This window comes from Vanacampus margaritifer, chromosome 2 (genome assembly GCF_051991255.1).
Source record: "Vanacampus margaritifer isolate UIUO_Vmar chromosome 2, RoL_Vmar_1.0, whole genome shotgun sequence".
NCBI lineage: Eukaryota > Metazoa > Chordata > Actinopteri > Syngnathiformes > Syngnathidae > Vanacampus > Vanacampus margaritifer.
The window spans coordinates 8,033,536-8,049,487 of NC_135433.1; the positions used below are offsets into that span (position 1 = coordinate 8,033,536).

At 38.9% G+C, this 15,952-nt stretch overlaps 2 protein-coding genes across 2 annotated transcripts in view; one reads left to right on the top strand and one right to left on the bottom strand.

Annotated features, from left to right (window-relative positions):
• Positions 1 to 815: 815 nt before the first annotated feature.
• On the top strand, positions 816 to 15,548 carry kiss1ra (KISS1 receptor a). The gene is made up of 5 exons (XM_077556088.1): positions 816 to 1,278; positions 5,758 to 5,882; positions 12,367 to 12,502; positions 12,592 to 12,830; positions 14,393 to 15,548. Exons 1-5 carry the CDS (start codon positions 900 to 902, stop codon positions 14,771 to 14,773), a joined length of 1,260 nt encoding a protein of 419 aa, XP_077412214.1. The 5' UTR covers positions 816 to 899; the 3' UTR covers positions 14,774 to 15,548.
• Positions 14,513 to 15,952, bottom strand: part of ift22 (intraflagellar transport 22 homolog (Chlamydomonas)) — a 63,656-nt gene continuing 62,216 nt past the window's right edge. Inside the window, exon 7 of the transcript XR_013291024.1 lies at positions 14,513 to 14,832. The gene's annotated coding sequence lies outside the window, so the exon portion shown is untranslated. The remainder of the gene's footprint in view (positions 14,833 to 15,952) is intronic.

The following is a 15,952-nucleotide window of genomic DNA, read 5'->3' on the forward strand; positions in this document are numbered from 1 at the left end:
ATTTTTGGGCTGCAAAATTGAAAATCAAAATCAAATGCTCGTTTGCTCATTTGGCAATATAACGATGACGATAACAAAAAAAAAGACAACAAAAATGATAACAGCAACGGTAACAATAAGAGCGAACGATATCAACAACAACAAGAACGATAACAATAACAATGATAGCAATAAAAACGACAACAAAAATGTTAACAATAACAACGATTACAATGATAGCAAAAACGACAACAACAAGAATGATAACGGTAACACCGATAACAAAAAGAACGATAAGGCAAATGTATTTACATAATACATTTCCTACATTGTGTGCAGCATTAACAGCTAAATGCCGCTTCACCATGTTTGCTTTGAAACCTGGACTCCCTTATTTGAGCCGACTTTGCAGACCTCAGAGCCCTCAATTAACATTTCCTTAATGGATTCAGAACCCAAACCATTCAGTGATTTATAGACCGGTATCAGAATCTCAAAATAGTAATCATGCAGCGGAGTCAGAATGATTTTCACCCTCTTGAAACAAAACGGGGTCTTATGTATGAATTGTTGCACCCAGATGGAATGAGGGATACGGTTGCTATGGAGACCCCCGCCATCGACTTTTTTGCCCCGCAATCCTTGCAGCACGTGCATTCAATCGCAATGTGTGCGCGCGCGCGCGTGTGTGTCCTACTATAAAGCCCGCAGCAGGGTCGCCTTCGCTCCAGTACAGCTGAGGATGCGCCCACATGTCCAACGGATGACGTCAGATTCGTCCCCCCCCCCACCCTCCCACATTCCGATCAACTTTTAAGGAGGGAGAGTTCCACAAATAGACCAGGCAAAAGGAGATGACCGAAGAAGCCGCGATTCCGACGGAATGACTTCAAAATGAAAATGATCTTTCCCCAACTTCAATGGGATTTCCGTCCTGTCCCCCTTTCGGCACCCTTGCCCCTCGCGGCACATTTTTGATCGCCACCATCTTCTTAATCCCAACAATGCACCCGTCCTCTTCCTCGGAGATGAACTCCACGGAGCCGAGCTTGTGGATGAACAGCTCCGAGGCGAACTTCTCGCGGTGGGGTCGCGACTACGACGGGGGGGAGCGGCGGCAGCAGCGGTGGGGGGCGGCGGCCAAGGAGGAGGGGGAGGAGCACCCCTTTCTTACCGACGCCTGGCTGGTGCCCCTCTTCTTCTCCCTCATCATGCTGGTGGGCTTGGTGGGCAACTCTCTGGTTATATACGTCATCTCTAAGCACAGGCAGATGAGGACGGCCACTAACTTTTACATAGGTGAGCCAAAACACAAACACTCTCGGTGGATAATTATTTGAGTCGGGTTCTGATGATTGTCCGCTGCTCGGTAATGCTGGCTTAAAAAACAACAAAAAACACAACAACACTCAGCGTCAAGCACGATTTTCTCAGATACAATTAATTGTGTCTAGGTTTAATTGTTGGAATGCAGAGCAATCAGACATTTATTAGGAGTAAGGTGTTAAAAAAATTTCTCCCCCCCCTAACTAAATATATGATACTTGATTTAAAATAAAGTGAAACCCCTAATAGTTGTCTGTAATGCCATAAGATGGTGGCAAAGCACTACTTTTGTCAAAATAAAGCTCCTAACTAATTTCATTATAGCTCCAAAAGCACTACTTTTGTCTAAATGAAACTCCTTAGCTCACTTCAACATCGTTCCTTGGTGACGCTGGTGATGGTGGCAAAGCACTACTTTTGTCAAAATAAAGCTCCTAACTAATTTCATTATAGCTCCAAAAGCACTACTTTTGTCTAAATGAAACTCCTTAGCTCACTTCAACATCGTTCCTTGGTGACGGTGGCAAAGCACTACTTTTGACTAAATGAAGTGCCTCAAATAACTTCAACATACTTCCTTGGCACCAAGAGGCCACAAGGTAGTGGCAAAGCACTACTCTTGTCTAAACCAAGCTCCTCAATTCACTTCAACAGAGTTTTTTTGGCACCTAGATGCCACAAAATGCCAGCAAAGCAATATTTTTACTGAACACAAAACAGTTTTTGTAACTTATAATTAATACAATAAATCTATGGGCAGAACACAAAACGGCCTATTAACTCATTCACTGCCATTGACGGCTATAGACGTCAAAAATTCATTTGAACTATTTCTATTAGTTTAACATTTTTTCCACTTTTGTTAAGAGTATGAAAACCTAGAAAAAAAAATGTGTACATTCAGAACAGATATAAAATTTGTGATTAATCGCGATCGTGAAAATTAGGGTTGTCAGGCTATTACAATTTTTAATCTTAGTTAATCGCATGACTTCACTAGTTAACTCACGATTAATCACAAATTTGATATCGGTTCTAAATGTAAAGTTAAAAAAAATCTAGGTTTTCATACTCTTGTTAACTAAAGTGGAAAAAATGTTAAACTAATAGAAATAGTTCAAATGAATTTTTGACGTCTATAGCCGTCAATGGCAATGAATGGGTAAAGCAAATATAGTAAATTAAACAAAATAAAATAAAATAAAAACTAATGTTGATGCTTGCTGCATACCAATGCTGGGTAAAAATGCACTCGAGATTACATGATGAAGAACAATATGCCCATATAATGACCAAGACGTTTAATTACTTAGCAGCAGAGAACACCAGCAGTTTAATAAGGGTAAGGTGTTTAGAAACGTGTTTTCTTAAAATAAAACTAAACAAAGTACAACATCATATGTATGGTAAAATGTAACTAAAAAATAATATACTATGCCTATAAACAAAACATCCAAAAAATCCTCCTGTGATTTTTTTTAAACTGGAAAAAAAACATATTTTTCCTAAAGAATGATAATTGTTAATAACTGTATTTTATGTACAGCATATATTTAGCTAATTAATATAATTTACACATTTCTGAGGGCCAATTCTATTGCTCATATTAAAAATCTCTTTAATAGTTTATTACATAATATCCGATGTGACGATGGTTTGTTAGCTGTAAAAAATACAAATATATTATCAAAAAACATTCATATAAATTCACTACACAGAGTGAAATTATTATTAAATAAAATTATATATAATATATATATATAGTATAAATTTCACTTTTTGAATAGATCACCCACCCCCTCCCTCCACGATAATCCAAGTTGAGATTGACTGTGTATATTATATTCCAATATTCCAATGAAGTGTCAATATCTATTTATGCAAAAAAAAAAAAAAACACACACACACTAATAAACACTGTAATATGCTTACTGTAACATGACCATAAACATCAGTTTTACAGATGCCACCAAATATGTTGCAATGAAGATGTCTAAACGACCACTGGTTCTCAACCCCGGTCCTCGAGTACCCCTATCCAGCCTGTTTTCCATGTCCCCCTCAGCCAACACAGCTGAGGATCATTATCAGGCTTCATGCAGAGCTTGCTGATTAGCTGATCATTTGAAACACCTGTGTTGACTGTAGAAGACATGGAAAACAGGCTGGATCGGGATACTCGAGGACCGCAACATTTAAATCCCTTATTTCATTACCGTCTTTCTTAAATAAAAATAAATAAATAAATCGAGACAGAAAAAAACGGTCTAACCTCCTCATAAATCACATTTTAATGGAAAAAATATCGGCCTCAAATAAAAACCAAATATCAAAATTTATAGAAACATGGTCTACGTATATAGAATTTTTTAACCCAGGTGCATCAACCTGTTAGCGAGAGCCACTACATCGTGATAACTTACATTGATGTTTCTGCATTTGGCAATTTATTATTATATTATATTATTAGTATGGGATTTTTTTTAATGGGCTTTAGGTGAACTGATGAATACACACACATTCGCACGCATGCACGCACACACACAAGCACATACACATACTCACCCACATACAAAAAAAAAAAATATATATATATATATATATATGTGTGTATATGTATATATATGTATATATATTTAAAAAAATAATAATAATAATAAAATAAAAATAAAAACATTTATTATTTTTTTTAAATTTATTTGTTTTTTAAAAAAAAAAGGAGAGCAATGATGATGTCAAATCGAATGAACAATACTGAGCTCTCCTGGAAAAAAAAAGAAAAAGAAAAACAACAAAAAAAAACCCCACTTATTGTCGATGGTTAAGACATCGTAGCCGATCTCATCGGTCCCATTATCCGACACAAGTTTAAACACTTGCAATCACTACTCAGTATTAAATCACCATCACTTTTTTCTCCACAATCTCACTGGCACTGCAAGAAACTCACTGCAAGAAACTGTTGCCGGTACACGTCTCAGGTGTTAATAAGACCCCCCCCCCCCCCCCAATGCATTCCTCCTCCCTCCCGCGGAAGCTGTGTGTGCATGTGACATGAATTTGATGTGGGAATAACATTTCCCCGCAGACCTGCTGGAGAAACACTTTAATATTCCACAAATATTAGATTAGTGGGGAGCGCACCATCTGTGCTCGTCGGAAGGTCGGAAAAATAGTGCTTGGCACTTTTCCCGATATGACCATCATACTGACAGCCACAATCATATGTTAAAAAGGAAATTAATCACTAGATTTCTATTATTTAATTTGTATGAATTTGCATTATTAGCATGATTGAAATATGTTCTAAATATGTATATTTTTTAAATCTCTCTCATGCCAAAAATTAATTCCGAAATGATTGCTGTGATGATGGTTTCCAGTAGGGGTGTGCCAAAAAATCGATTCTCCTAAGAATTGCGATTCTCATTTAATACGATTCAGAATCCATTTTAAATGTCCCAAAATTGATTTTATTTAAATTATTTTATACTGTCTTGCCTTTGTCTGTGTGTGCCTTTATTGGGAGCGCTGTTCATGTTGTACCCGGTTTGGCCACTGAGAGGCAGTGTGGTTCCACACGGTCTAATACACTGTTAAGTTGTAGCCACATTAGAGAGTAGAAGGACAATGTCACGATCAAGTTATTCCAATAAAAGTTGTTTCTTTCCGTGTGGAGCCGTTCTTTTAAATCATAAAAGTGCCGCGAGTAGCGGGCTAATTAGCATTAGCGAGTCAGACTGGAGTAGATCGTTACAATTCCTTGCACATCTATATATTGAAGCAAAAATCATTGTCAATCAAATCATTTTGAATCAAAAATCGTTCCAATCGAAAATTGATTCTGAATCAAATCGCAGACCGTGAGACATTCAAAGATTCCCACCCCTAGTTTCCAGTGCTCTCTTGCATAAAAATTACAATTGAAGGACGGCACAAAACTGAACAGCAAACCAACATTAAATGCAAGAATTCATTTTGTGCATTTTTTACCCCTCACAAATAAAAACCCTCACTCAAAATTTTATAATTGAGATGTTTGACCCTACGTACCACTCCAAATCCACACACAAAAAAAACGCCTACTCATGTTGCACTATAGGGCAGTGTAACACCCGATACAAGTGCAATGTCTGCCATCTAGTGGTGAATGGTGATATTACAACTGAAAAACTACAATTCACATATTTGTGGATTAAAATTATTATTTTTTATATTTAGTTTTGACATTTTTTGACTGGGATGTATTATTTATTTATTATTATTTACCCCGATTAATAACTCATATTTATTCTTTTTTTTTTTTTTTGCAAATTTAGGGGTTTGTAAAAATAAAAATAAGAAAAATCTTCTTTTTTTTCTCCTTTTTTTTCCATTGAGGTCATCCAAATTCCTCCGAAATCCCTCCAGTAACACGGTTGCTGCTTTGTGTCATGTCCCTCCCCCATGCAGCAAACCTGGCCGCCACCGACATCATCTTCCTGGTGTGTTGCGTTCCCTTCACGGCCACCCTCTACCCTCTACCCGGTTGGATTTTCGGCAACTTCATGTGCAAATTTGTGGCCTTCCTGCAGCAGGTAAAAGATTCCCACACTAATGACTACAAACGCAACAAAGACTTGCCGTTCTGGTCAAACATAATGAATGCGTCTTTTTACCTTTCATGTGGACGCACAAAGCTTTATCAGCGCTTGTCCAGGAAAGACTAAAAGCCTCTTTTTATAATTGTGCACACTAAACATAGTCAGGTAGTGAGCACTATGCCTTCTAGGAATCCATCATTGAGTCAATGTTTTGTTGAAAGCAATAGCGCAAAAAACGACACTGATTTTCTGTACTCTTTTAATGGAGGGCTTAGTAGCTGCCGGCCAAGTTCTCCCACACCAATCTCACCCGAGCAGGCCTCGCTTTGTGCGCTAGGAACAGTCCAAAAAGTTAAACAAGTGAAACAGTTTCTTGCACAATGGCTTGAGTCATTTTGGGATGTTTTCGGAAAACACGAAAAAAAACACGACAAATTCCTCCGAAAAAAATAAAAAAGGAATCCTGTTCAACAATTGCTCATCTCCTTGACCGGGTTGCTTAACTCTTTGACTGCCAGACGTTTTCAGAAAAGGGATGCCGTGGGTGCCAGCCGATTTTAAGCATTTTGACTGATCTTTCAAGGTCCACAGAAAATTATGTGTTTGGACTATGGAAACACACATACTACCAAATGAAAGATTGGACTCTCATCTTTCATCAGAAAAAAAAGTTTGTTTCTACCTTATTCCGTTTTTCAGTAATCAACAATAGAAAATGGTTAGTTTCACCTCTGTTTTGAAAAAACGTCTTTTAACGTCTTTGGCACTCCTCCATAGGATTTTACTAAACGTTATTTAACGTTTTTGGCAGTCAAAGAGTTAATTGGCTTTGGGAAGACGATTCGATATGCGGGTTATGAAACGGTTCACATCTCTTTTTTAATTTAATTTTTAATTTATTTATTTTTTCTAGAGACCTCAGTATTGTTCATTCGGTAATTTTACCGATTTGGCATGTCATCATCATTGCTCTCTTTTTATTGTATTTTTTATTTTTTTTTGTATGTGAGTGAGAATGTGTATGTGTGTGTATTCATTAGTTCACCTAAAACCTATTAAAAAATCCCAAACCGTTCACCTAAACCGAACACTTCCAGCCAGAGTCGTGAGGCCGTCAGGAGACCCGAGGAAGGATCAAAGAAAAGAAAGGAAAGTGAAATCCAGCACCGACCAGACACCACCCACCAGGCCACCAACCAGGGTCCTTCAACGGTTCACATCTGATTCCACATTACTTACAGTCAACTTTTCAGACTTTGACATTTTTGACCGGTAAACAGGAGACGCTGGTTCGAATCCCACCTTAGACAGATGGCAGTTTTCCTTTTTATTCATTTATCATTCAACTACGATGAATAATTTGTATTTTTCCACATAATTTATCTTCCAATTTACTTCATTAGCATTCAAATCTTAGCGATCAGCTATTAGCATTCGGCTTTCAACATTCCCGTGCAATTTCTACAGAAATTGCACTTTGTCTCGTTAATTCCAAAGTTTTACAGCCTCCAGGATGGCATTGATACAATTCCAAGGGCCCGCCGTACCCCACCAACCAACAATTTCTTTGAGAAAACGCACCATTAGCGAGAGGCCATGTGGCGTAGGTCTTGGTAGGTCAACTTTTCCTTAAATGGACACGCAATTAAAAGACTTTTTAAATGAGAACAGTGTGACGAGTTATAGCAGGTTCTGACCTTTCCTTTTCATTTACTACCAAAATTGGAAGAAGACATAAAAATAGAAGGTAGAAATGGAGGGGGGGGGGGGGGGTTAGTTTGTGTTATAATAATACAGTAAGTCATGTCAGGGTTTTCATTCAACTTGTCCTAAAAGTGGAAAACGACATAAAATGAATTTAAAGAAAGTTTTTATTTCTATTTCTATAAACCCCCTGGCTCCCGAACCCTTTCATATTTCCATACCAACCTGCTTCATTTGCAAGCAGTTACCAGCCCCCTTTGCCAGCCAGTCAACTGGCAGGCTCATCCAGACAGTTAAGTGGTGGGATTGGATAATTATCTACAAAAAGCATCAGGAGAAGGAAACATTTTTCATGTTCCGACCCCAAGCGGCTTCTGGCTTTAATAATCAATTTAGAGTTTTAAGCCTTTGTGTGTTTCGTAATGTCCCAAAAGAACGGCTGAGCTTTTTGGGAAATTTGAGCATGAGTTGCCAGCACGGTAATTTATGCATTCTTCGTCTTTATTTTAATTGTTTTGCAGAAGGCGCTGTCCACCTTATCTGGGTTTGACGAGGCACTTTCTGAATGTGCTGTTCTCTCCTTCTAAGCGTTAAGAAATCTTATCATTAAAAAAATTAATTGCATTCAATTCGACTGCGTGGGTTGATTGCAGGGGGGGGGCGGGGGGATCCTGGGAGATGCATTATCCTTTTAGAAATTCTGACAATTTTTCTGAGGTGATTGATTTGACAAAAAAAAAAAAAAGTTTGCTTACCCTCCTGTGTTTGTTCTTAGCAACAATGTTCAAAAGGTCAATGTGACACACTCTATATTTAATTAAAAAAAAAAAAGACTCAATACGTTTTGTTTTGTTTTTTAAAAAAGGGAAAAAATGGGCATTATTGGGTCAATTTTTGTTTTTGAAGAAAGACCTTTTCTTTACGACGCAGATGATGATTCGTGCCAAACTGTTGCAGTATAGCGCCAGCTACCGATGAGGAGGACTTACTGCATGTCAGGTTTTAAGTTACATGGAATAAATGAGTAGCCCACGTTCCTGATCTAAAAATAGTGGTGGGACATTGTGATTTCCTAGGAATATATATTTTTTTACAAGTGATCATTTGAAATGTAAACACTTGTCAATACTCGTATAAATAATGTATTGCATATTTACTACCTTGTGAAATGATTTATAAATCATTTACATTATCAGCGTCTTTACAGATGAATATTAATATTAACATATATTCAAAGCTAATTTGGCCAAATTTGTTATTTCAGAAGTCCGTACCAAACTGGTAGACCTACACATGGGGTTGGTGGCCCCTTGCCGTCAACTATAATTATGACCACGCATGGGGCTTAACTATACAGAGGAGAATGTACGACCAGCCAAATGTAATGAAAGACTTCAAAAGTCTTGTGATCATGCCAATAAATCATTAAAATCTTTTGACTTATTCCAGTAGTATTAATGATGAAGCCTTACAGGGGGGGTTTTTTTCTATCCACTGATGCAGCAGACTGTCAATGCAGTTGATCAAAACATATGTATTCTCTTTCAAAACAATTCCCCTGTGGGGTGAAATAACTATCTTATACAAAGTATCACTGAAAGCAATACTTGAGTAAAAGTACATGTAGCTTAATGGAAAATAATTTTAAAAAAGAAATACAATTAAATTTAATTAACTCATTCATTACCATTGACGGCTTTAAACGTCAAAAATTAATTTGAACAATTTTTTCCCACTTTTGTTAAGAGTATGAAAACCTATAATTTTTTTTAATATTGTACATTTAGAACAGATATAAAATTTGTGATTAATCGTGAGTTAGTTAAGCGATTAATTACAATTAACGCCCCGACTTTTAAATAATCTTGTTTTTCCCAATGAATTTATGGCAGTGAATGAGTTCAATAATTTATTTTTTTATTTCATTTTTAATGAATGAATGAATTAATTAATTGTAATTAAATTAAAGTTAAAGTCACCTTGGTGAATACTGAGTAAAAGTCTTCAAATATCGGACATTAAATGTAGCCTACTAGTTTTAAAAGTAATTTTCTCACATTAAAGGTGCATTGTGCAGTTTAAAAAAGGTCATGTTAAAGCTTTTTCTACAATATGCATGCTCCACCAATGTCCAGATGAGTACGAAGAGCCCTGACTGTTTTACTCTCATTGCACCTATCAGCTTTTATTTTCCCTTTATAGTAGCGTAAAGGGAGGGGCGGAGTTTTTCTTACCTCATTTGAAGTCATGTCTTCGTTTGTCAATTGTGGGTGTGGCTTTAAGATCATGCGCGTACTTGCACTCGCACCATGAATGAGCCTGAAACAGATTTTGCAGTTACGCTTTGGGCCAGAGGTGGCAGTTGCGAGTAAAAAAGTGACAAACTGCACAAAGATCCTTTAAATGTACGTACGCATTGGAAGTAAAGGTTTTTTTTTTTTTAAATAAATGACTGGTTCGAGTTTTATTGATGTTTTTAATCATTTACGTTACTTCAGTGGTGTAGATCTGCGCATTAAGTAATGTAAGTTAGCTAGCTCATGTTAGCCTGGTGCTAGCCATATGTCAATACAAGCTCATGATAACATGACGGACAATGATGATACAACAAATGGGCACGAGACCTATCTGTATATATTCAATAAATACATAAATAACAAAAAAAAAAGTATGTCTACATGAAAATTCTACTTCAGTACGGTGCTTGAGTATTTTTACTCAGTTACATTACAAGACTAGCATTAACAAGGTCCTTTGTTCTCGGTGAGATGTGTTGTGTTCCGTGTTCAGGGAACTCTTTATGACCCCTTTTTGCCGCTCTCGTTTTTTTGCCATGTGCCTCTCAGGGGGTAATGCCGGCTGGTTCGGTGGTTTCAGATGAGAGGGGGAATGGGACATGACATGGATGACAGTCGATCTTATGAGCAAAGGAGGGTTCACTTTGGATTCCCTACATCTGATGCACAGTCGTGTTTTTCAGAGCAAGACATCAACGTAGTTTTCTCTAAAGGAGAACAAAATTGTTTCCATTATTTCTACTTGTAAGCAACGTTCAGAGTCCGTATGTCCATATGGATACTTGCTGATGTCACGTGACAACATCTTACGTGATGATCGGTTGAACTCCAACTTTTTGGGGACTTTGTCAGTTGAGTTGAAGTCCAAATTGTTGGCCTTTGGGGACTTGGGTGGGTGATGGTGAGGGGGGGGAGAAAAAAAAAAAAGAATGCGGTCTTGGATAAACTCCAACTGAATTATCCACCTGAACTTTTCAAGAGAACTGTGATGATGAAGCGTGACATTCAAACGCTTGGCAACCCAACAACGTGACTCAAATGTCTGTTATTTGTCTCTGAGAGAAAAGCTACAATCGTAGGCCCTCTGGCAGCAGTCAGAGGGGAGAAAATTATCAGCCACAGTTCGTTTCATGGTTGCCTTGGGAATGAGCACGGAGGTGTAGAAACTTGAGGGAAAATTGCACGGGCACTTTTCAAAGAAACGTGGAAAATAACCGGCCCCGTCACGCTCATAAAGGGTAGGTTTATTTTTATTCCTCAAGCTCCAAGAGAACTCAAGGTGCTTTCACGCTAGCGCCATTTGGTCTGTTTGACTCAGACTAAGAATTTTATACAATGAACATGGACACATGGACCAGCACGTTCAAACCAGAGGTGGGCAATCGTCAATGACGGACGCCCATTCTGTGGACGATTGCTAGATTGACAAAAAAGTTGAGTATTGCCAGAAAGGTGATTTCATCCGACAATGTAATCGACAAGCCGTCAAAAATGTCCCATTTTGCTGATTGACGAATGAACATTGACGGATGCCCACTTTGAATGACGGAAACATCGAGATGGGCGCTCATTTTGCTGCGCAATGACAAATGACATATGATTACAATGCGGTTTGTCTTGAAATACTGACAGATTGACGATGACGGAAGGGTGTCCCGACTATTGACGATTGCCGAATGACGGACGTTCAAAATTCATTGACGCGCCCACTTCTGAAGTTCATCAAGTTCCTCTAACTGATTCAGACCAGCGAAAGCCAACTATACTATAGGTGTACCCTAATGTGTCCCACTAACTATCGGACTGCGGACCAGTTCAAGTTGTAAAAGTCAAATCAAGGTTGTTACATAAGGCACTTTTAGAGTACTGAATGGAAAAGAACCATGGTTTGATATGTCCTCATGAAACCTCTTATATAAGGCTGAACTGTTGGCGGAATCGAGCCTGGGAACTCTTACCTTGTTTATACTGCAGTCCTCCCTGTTTCGAAAACATGTTTTCGAGGCAGGACACCTGCACTCCTCCCTATTTCGGAAACATGTTTTCGAAGCAGGACACGACTCATAGAAACGGTGCCTGGGAGAGGGCTTGGCCAGCCCGGCTTCTCACGCTCATCCCTACTTGTTAAAGAATAAAAGACGGAGCGGCGCGCGGTTTGGGTAGAGTCAGCTGAGGGAAGCGTACGTTCGCCCAGCCGTTAAGCAGCTCGTTCTACCCGGACCGTCGGCTCTCCGGTCTAGTGTCAAGGTAAGCGCTGATGATGATCATATTATGCTGCTTAGCGTTGAAGTGTGTTGATTGCTGTTTGCGGGAAATAAAGGACACAATTATTCTAGCACAGTATATCTGTCTCTGTGTATTCATTGTTGCCGCCGATCACTCACGATCCTGCATAAAAATATAAAAGTGAAGAAGCGTTTTCCACAAAACAAGTACTAAGCAAGTTTTCTCTCAAGAGCATGCCTTTTGTGTTTTAGGTGACCGTCCAAGCCACCTGCATCACTCTGACTGCAATGAGCGGCGACCGCTGCTACATCACGGTCTACCCTCTGAAATCCCTCCGCCACCGCACACCCAGGGTGGCCATGATTGTCAGCATCTGCATTTGGATCGGTCCGTGTTGACGTAACACCCTACTGCATTATATACTCTGCGTATAATGTTGAAAACTCAAAACCATTGTGTTGTCTTTGGCTGCTCAGGCTCTCTCATCCTGTCCACGCCAATCCTTATGTACCAGCGTATTGAGGAGGGGTACTGGTATGGTCCGAGGCAGTACTGCATGGAGAGGTTCCCCTCCAAGACTCACGAGAGGGCGTTTATCCTCTACCAGTTTATCGCCGCCTACCTGCTGCCCGTCCTCACCATTTCCTTCTGCTATAGTATGATGGTGAAGCGGGTCGGCCAACCTACCGTGGAGCCGGGAGACAACAACTACCAGGTATGGACGTGGTCTTTAAGGTGTTTTTGTGTTCTCCTTCATGCATGTTTTTCTAATCTGCAAACGTTGATCCCAAGGCAATGGGATCCTTATTGGAAATGTATCGCCATGGTAATGTTTTAAATCTTCCAGAATGCAGCACAGGACTTTGGGTCATGACGGAGTTCTGTTCCTACGGTGGCGACGTAACCCGTCTGTCACTTAACTATGATAATGCAGTAGTGTGTAGTTGTTTTTGTTCTTCTCTTCTTTCATCTCCTCACATGACAACAGATTGAGGTTCCAACATTTTGCATGAGTTTTGATGTCAGGTCCAAAGACAGGCTTTCTGTCTGCTCGCTAAGGAGAAATGTAATACCAGAAGCAGGCAGAAGGACAAGCCGGTGCAAACTGTAGGCCGGTCCCAAGCCCGGAAAAATGCAGAGGGTTGCATCAGGAAGGGCATCCATCTTAAAGCTTTGCCAAATCTCAATGGATCTCATCAGAGGGACTGCCAAGGGTAGATGTTTTGGGGACAAAATTAGAAAGAACTTCGATGGTTTGGACATGTTGAGATGATGAGGATGGCACTGCCAGGCAAGGAATTTAGAGGAAAACCCAAGACAGGGCTAGGGAATGAAGGAATTTAAGGAATTTTGTCCTCTTTGCGTGTTCCAAAAATGAAGATAGGTTTAATGTAAGAAAAATACACCTTTTGCAAAAATGATTTAATAAAAAACAGAGAGTCTCTGGACAAATAACTGCCTCTAATTCATCACTTAATCATCGTGGGATTCAGAGCGTCAAATGTGCTCTTCTACGTGTACAATAGCTTCTTATAGTTAAAAAGACCTCCTCCTTTTCATTTATAGACTAAACATACTCTCTGGTACTTTTCCGTGAGCAGATGGCGTAAACAAGGTCAGGTGGATGTTTTTGAGACAGAATGTGTTATATAGTTGAAGGATTTTCCCATAGCAAAATCTCACAAACAAGTTGAACCAAATTTACGGTGGCCGTGACTGATGAAGAAAGTAAAGAGTGTGTGTGTGTATTATTTCAAAACAAATTTTGTTTTCACGACCGAAATGTGTTTTCGCACAAAGCGCTGAGAAGGAACTTTTTTAGACTAAATAGTATGTCCCAGCTTAAGGCCAGACCATACGAGGTCGACATCATCTGCTCTGCTCAGGACACAAAACATTTCGACAAGGTTAATGTGAAGAATTAAAATGTTCATAATGTGTAACAGTAGTTGATATATGAAATTAGGTATTAAAAATGTTATAATATCTTTCAGGAACTGAACTGAAACCTTTTGAGTTCTCTAGCCCTAACGTAAGAGGAGGTTAATAAAAGACATGAGGACGTTTGGTGTTAGAGAGGAGACTGCAGAAGATAGGCGTAGATGGAAAATTATGAGGTACTGCGGGAACCGTAACGGGACAAGACTAAAGTTTATTGTGCACCGTTGGTAATCTCAAAACGGCATGAGTTGAGTCTTAATGAACTGAGGACCTTCTGTATAAGAGGGTTACCTTGACTACAGGTTTTCCAAAAATCCGATGCCTTGTCCTCCACAGGTCAACCTCCTGTCCGAGAGAACCATCAGCATCAGAAGCAAGGTCTCCAAGATGGTGGTGGTGATCGTCCTGCTCTTTGCCCTGTGCTGGGGTCCCATCCAGATCTTTGTCCTCTTCCAATCCTTCTACCCCAACTTCCGTGCTACATACGCCATGTACAAGATCAAGACGTGGGCAAACTGTATGTCTTACGCCAACTCCTCGGTCAATCCCATCGTTTACGGCTTCATGGGCGCCAGCTTCCAGAAGTCCTTCCGGAAGACCTTTCCCTTCCTGTACAGACACAAGGTCAGGGACAGCAGCATGGCCTCGAGGACGGCCAACGCAGAGATCAAGTTTGTCGCGGCGGAGGAAGGCAACAACAATAACGAGGCAAATTGAGCAAATGCCAGGAGAGTTAATGGAACATCTGTCTTCTTTCCAGATGAGAGATAATCGCTCTGAAAGCCAAATGAAACAATGTTATTAATGCAAAGGGCACTGGAATCATTTGCACAGTTTGGTTCGCTGCCAAATTAGGTAGTGTTGGCACATCTGGAACTCCAGTTAGGAACTTAACAGCGGTTCATGGTTGACATTTTTTTTTTACATTAAGGAGATCTTGAAAGAAAGGCAGCTAGCTATTTGGATAATCGGACCAAATTTAAGCATTTTCCTCGTTTCCGATCAAGCTTGGCGTATGCTTGATTGTCAAGCGTTTATAAAAGATTATCCTGTGTTGTGGGGTGTGTTGAGTAATAAACCACAATTGTAAATGTTAAATTTGTTAAATGTTTAAGCTTGTAAATCCTTATACTTTATGTGTGGTCAGCATCGAGGCCAGCAAATAGCTACTGTACGTTTTGGCAGTTTCCTTAAAAGGGGACAAACATTTTGGATTCCAGTGTGAAATTACACAACAAGTAAATTTTTATGTGAGGTGTCTAAGACTGAAAATGTCTTTTTAAGCCAGTTGTTCTACTGTGACGTCACAGTAGGGCTAATTTTAATTAGCGCTGAGTTTTCTCCAACCACGCCTTGGAAGCTACCTAGCTAGCTATATATATATATCTAACTTTTATTGTACATTTAGAACAGATATAAAATTTGTGATTAATCGTGAGTTAACTAGTGAAGTCATGCGATTATTTTCAATAAAAAATTTTAACAACCTGAAGCCCCGAATTTTTAATAATCTTTTTTTTCTTTTCTTTTTTAAATTAATTCACTGCCATTGATGGCTATAAAAGTCAAACATTTATTTGAACTATTTCTATTAGTTTAAAAATGTTTTCACTTTTTATAACAGGTGTATGAAAACCTAGATTTTTTTTTTATTGTACATTTAGAACAGATAACAATTTTTTGATTAATCATGAGTTAACTAGGGAAGTCTGAAGCCTCAAATTTTTAATAATCTTTTTTTTTTTTTTATGAATTTATGGCAGTGAATGAGTTAATGTGAAAATGCTAGGCAGAGCTCCAGTATTGTATAACTTGATAACTTTACACGAAGCACACAAGCTCACCATGACCAGATAAAAAAAAACAAAAAAAACCTGTGACATAAATTTATAATTC

Coding starts and splice junctions, on each gene's coding strand:
- kiss1ra (XM_077556088.1), top strand. CDS start 900: ATGGGATTTCCGTCCTGTCCCCCTTTCGGCACCCTTGCCCCTCGCGGC. Junction 1,279..5,757: donor GGCCACTAACTTTTACATAG/GTGAGCCAAAAC, acceptor TCCCCCATGCAG/CAAACCTGGCCGCCACCGAC. Junction 5,883..12,366: donor TTGTGGCCTTCCTGCAGCAG/GTAAAAGATTCC, acceptor TTTGTGTTTTAG/GTGACCGTCCAAGCCACCTG.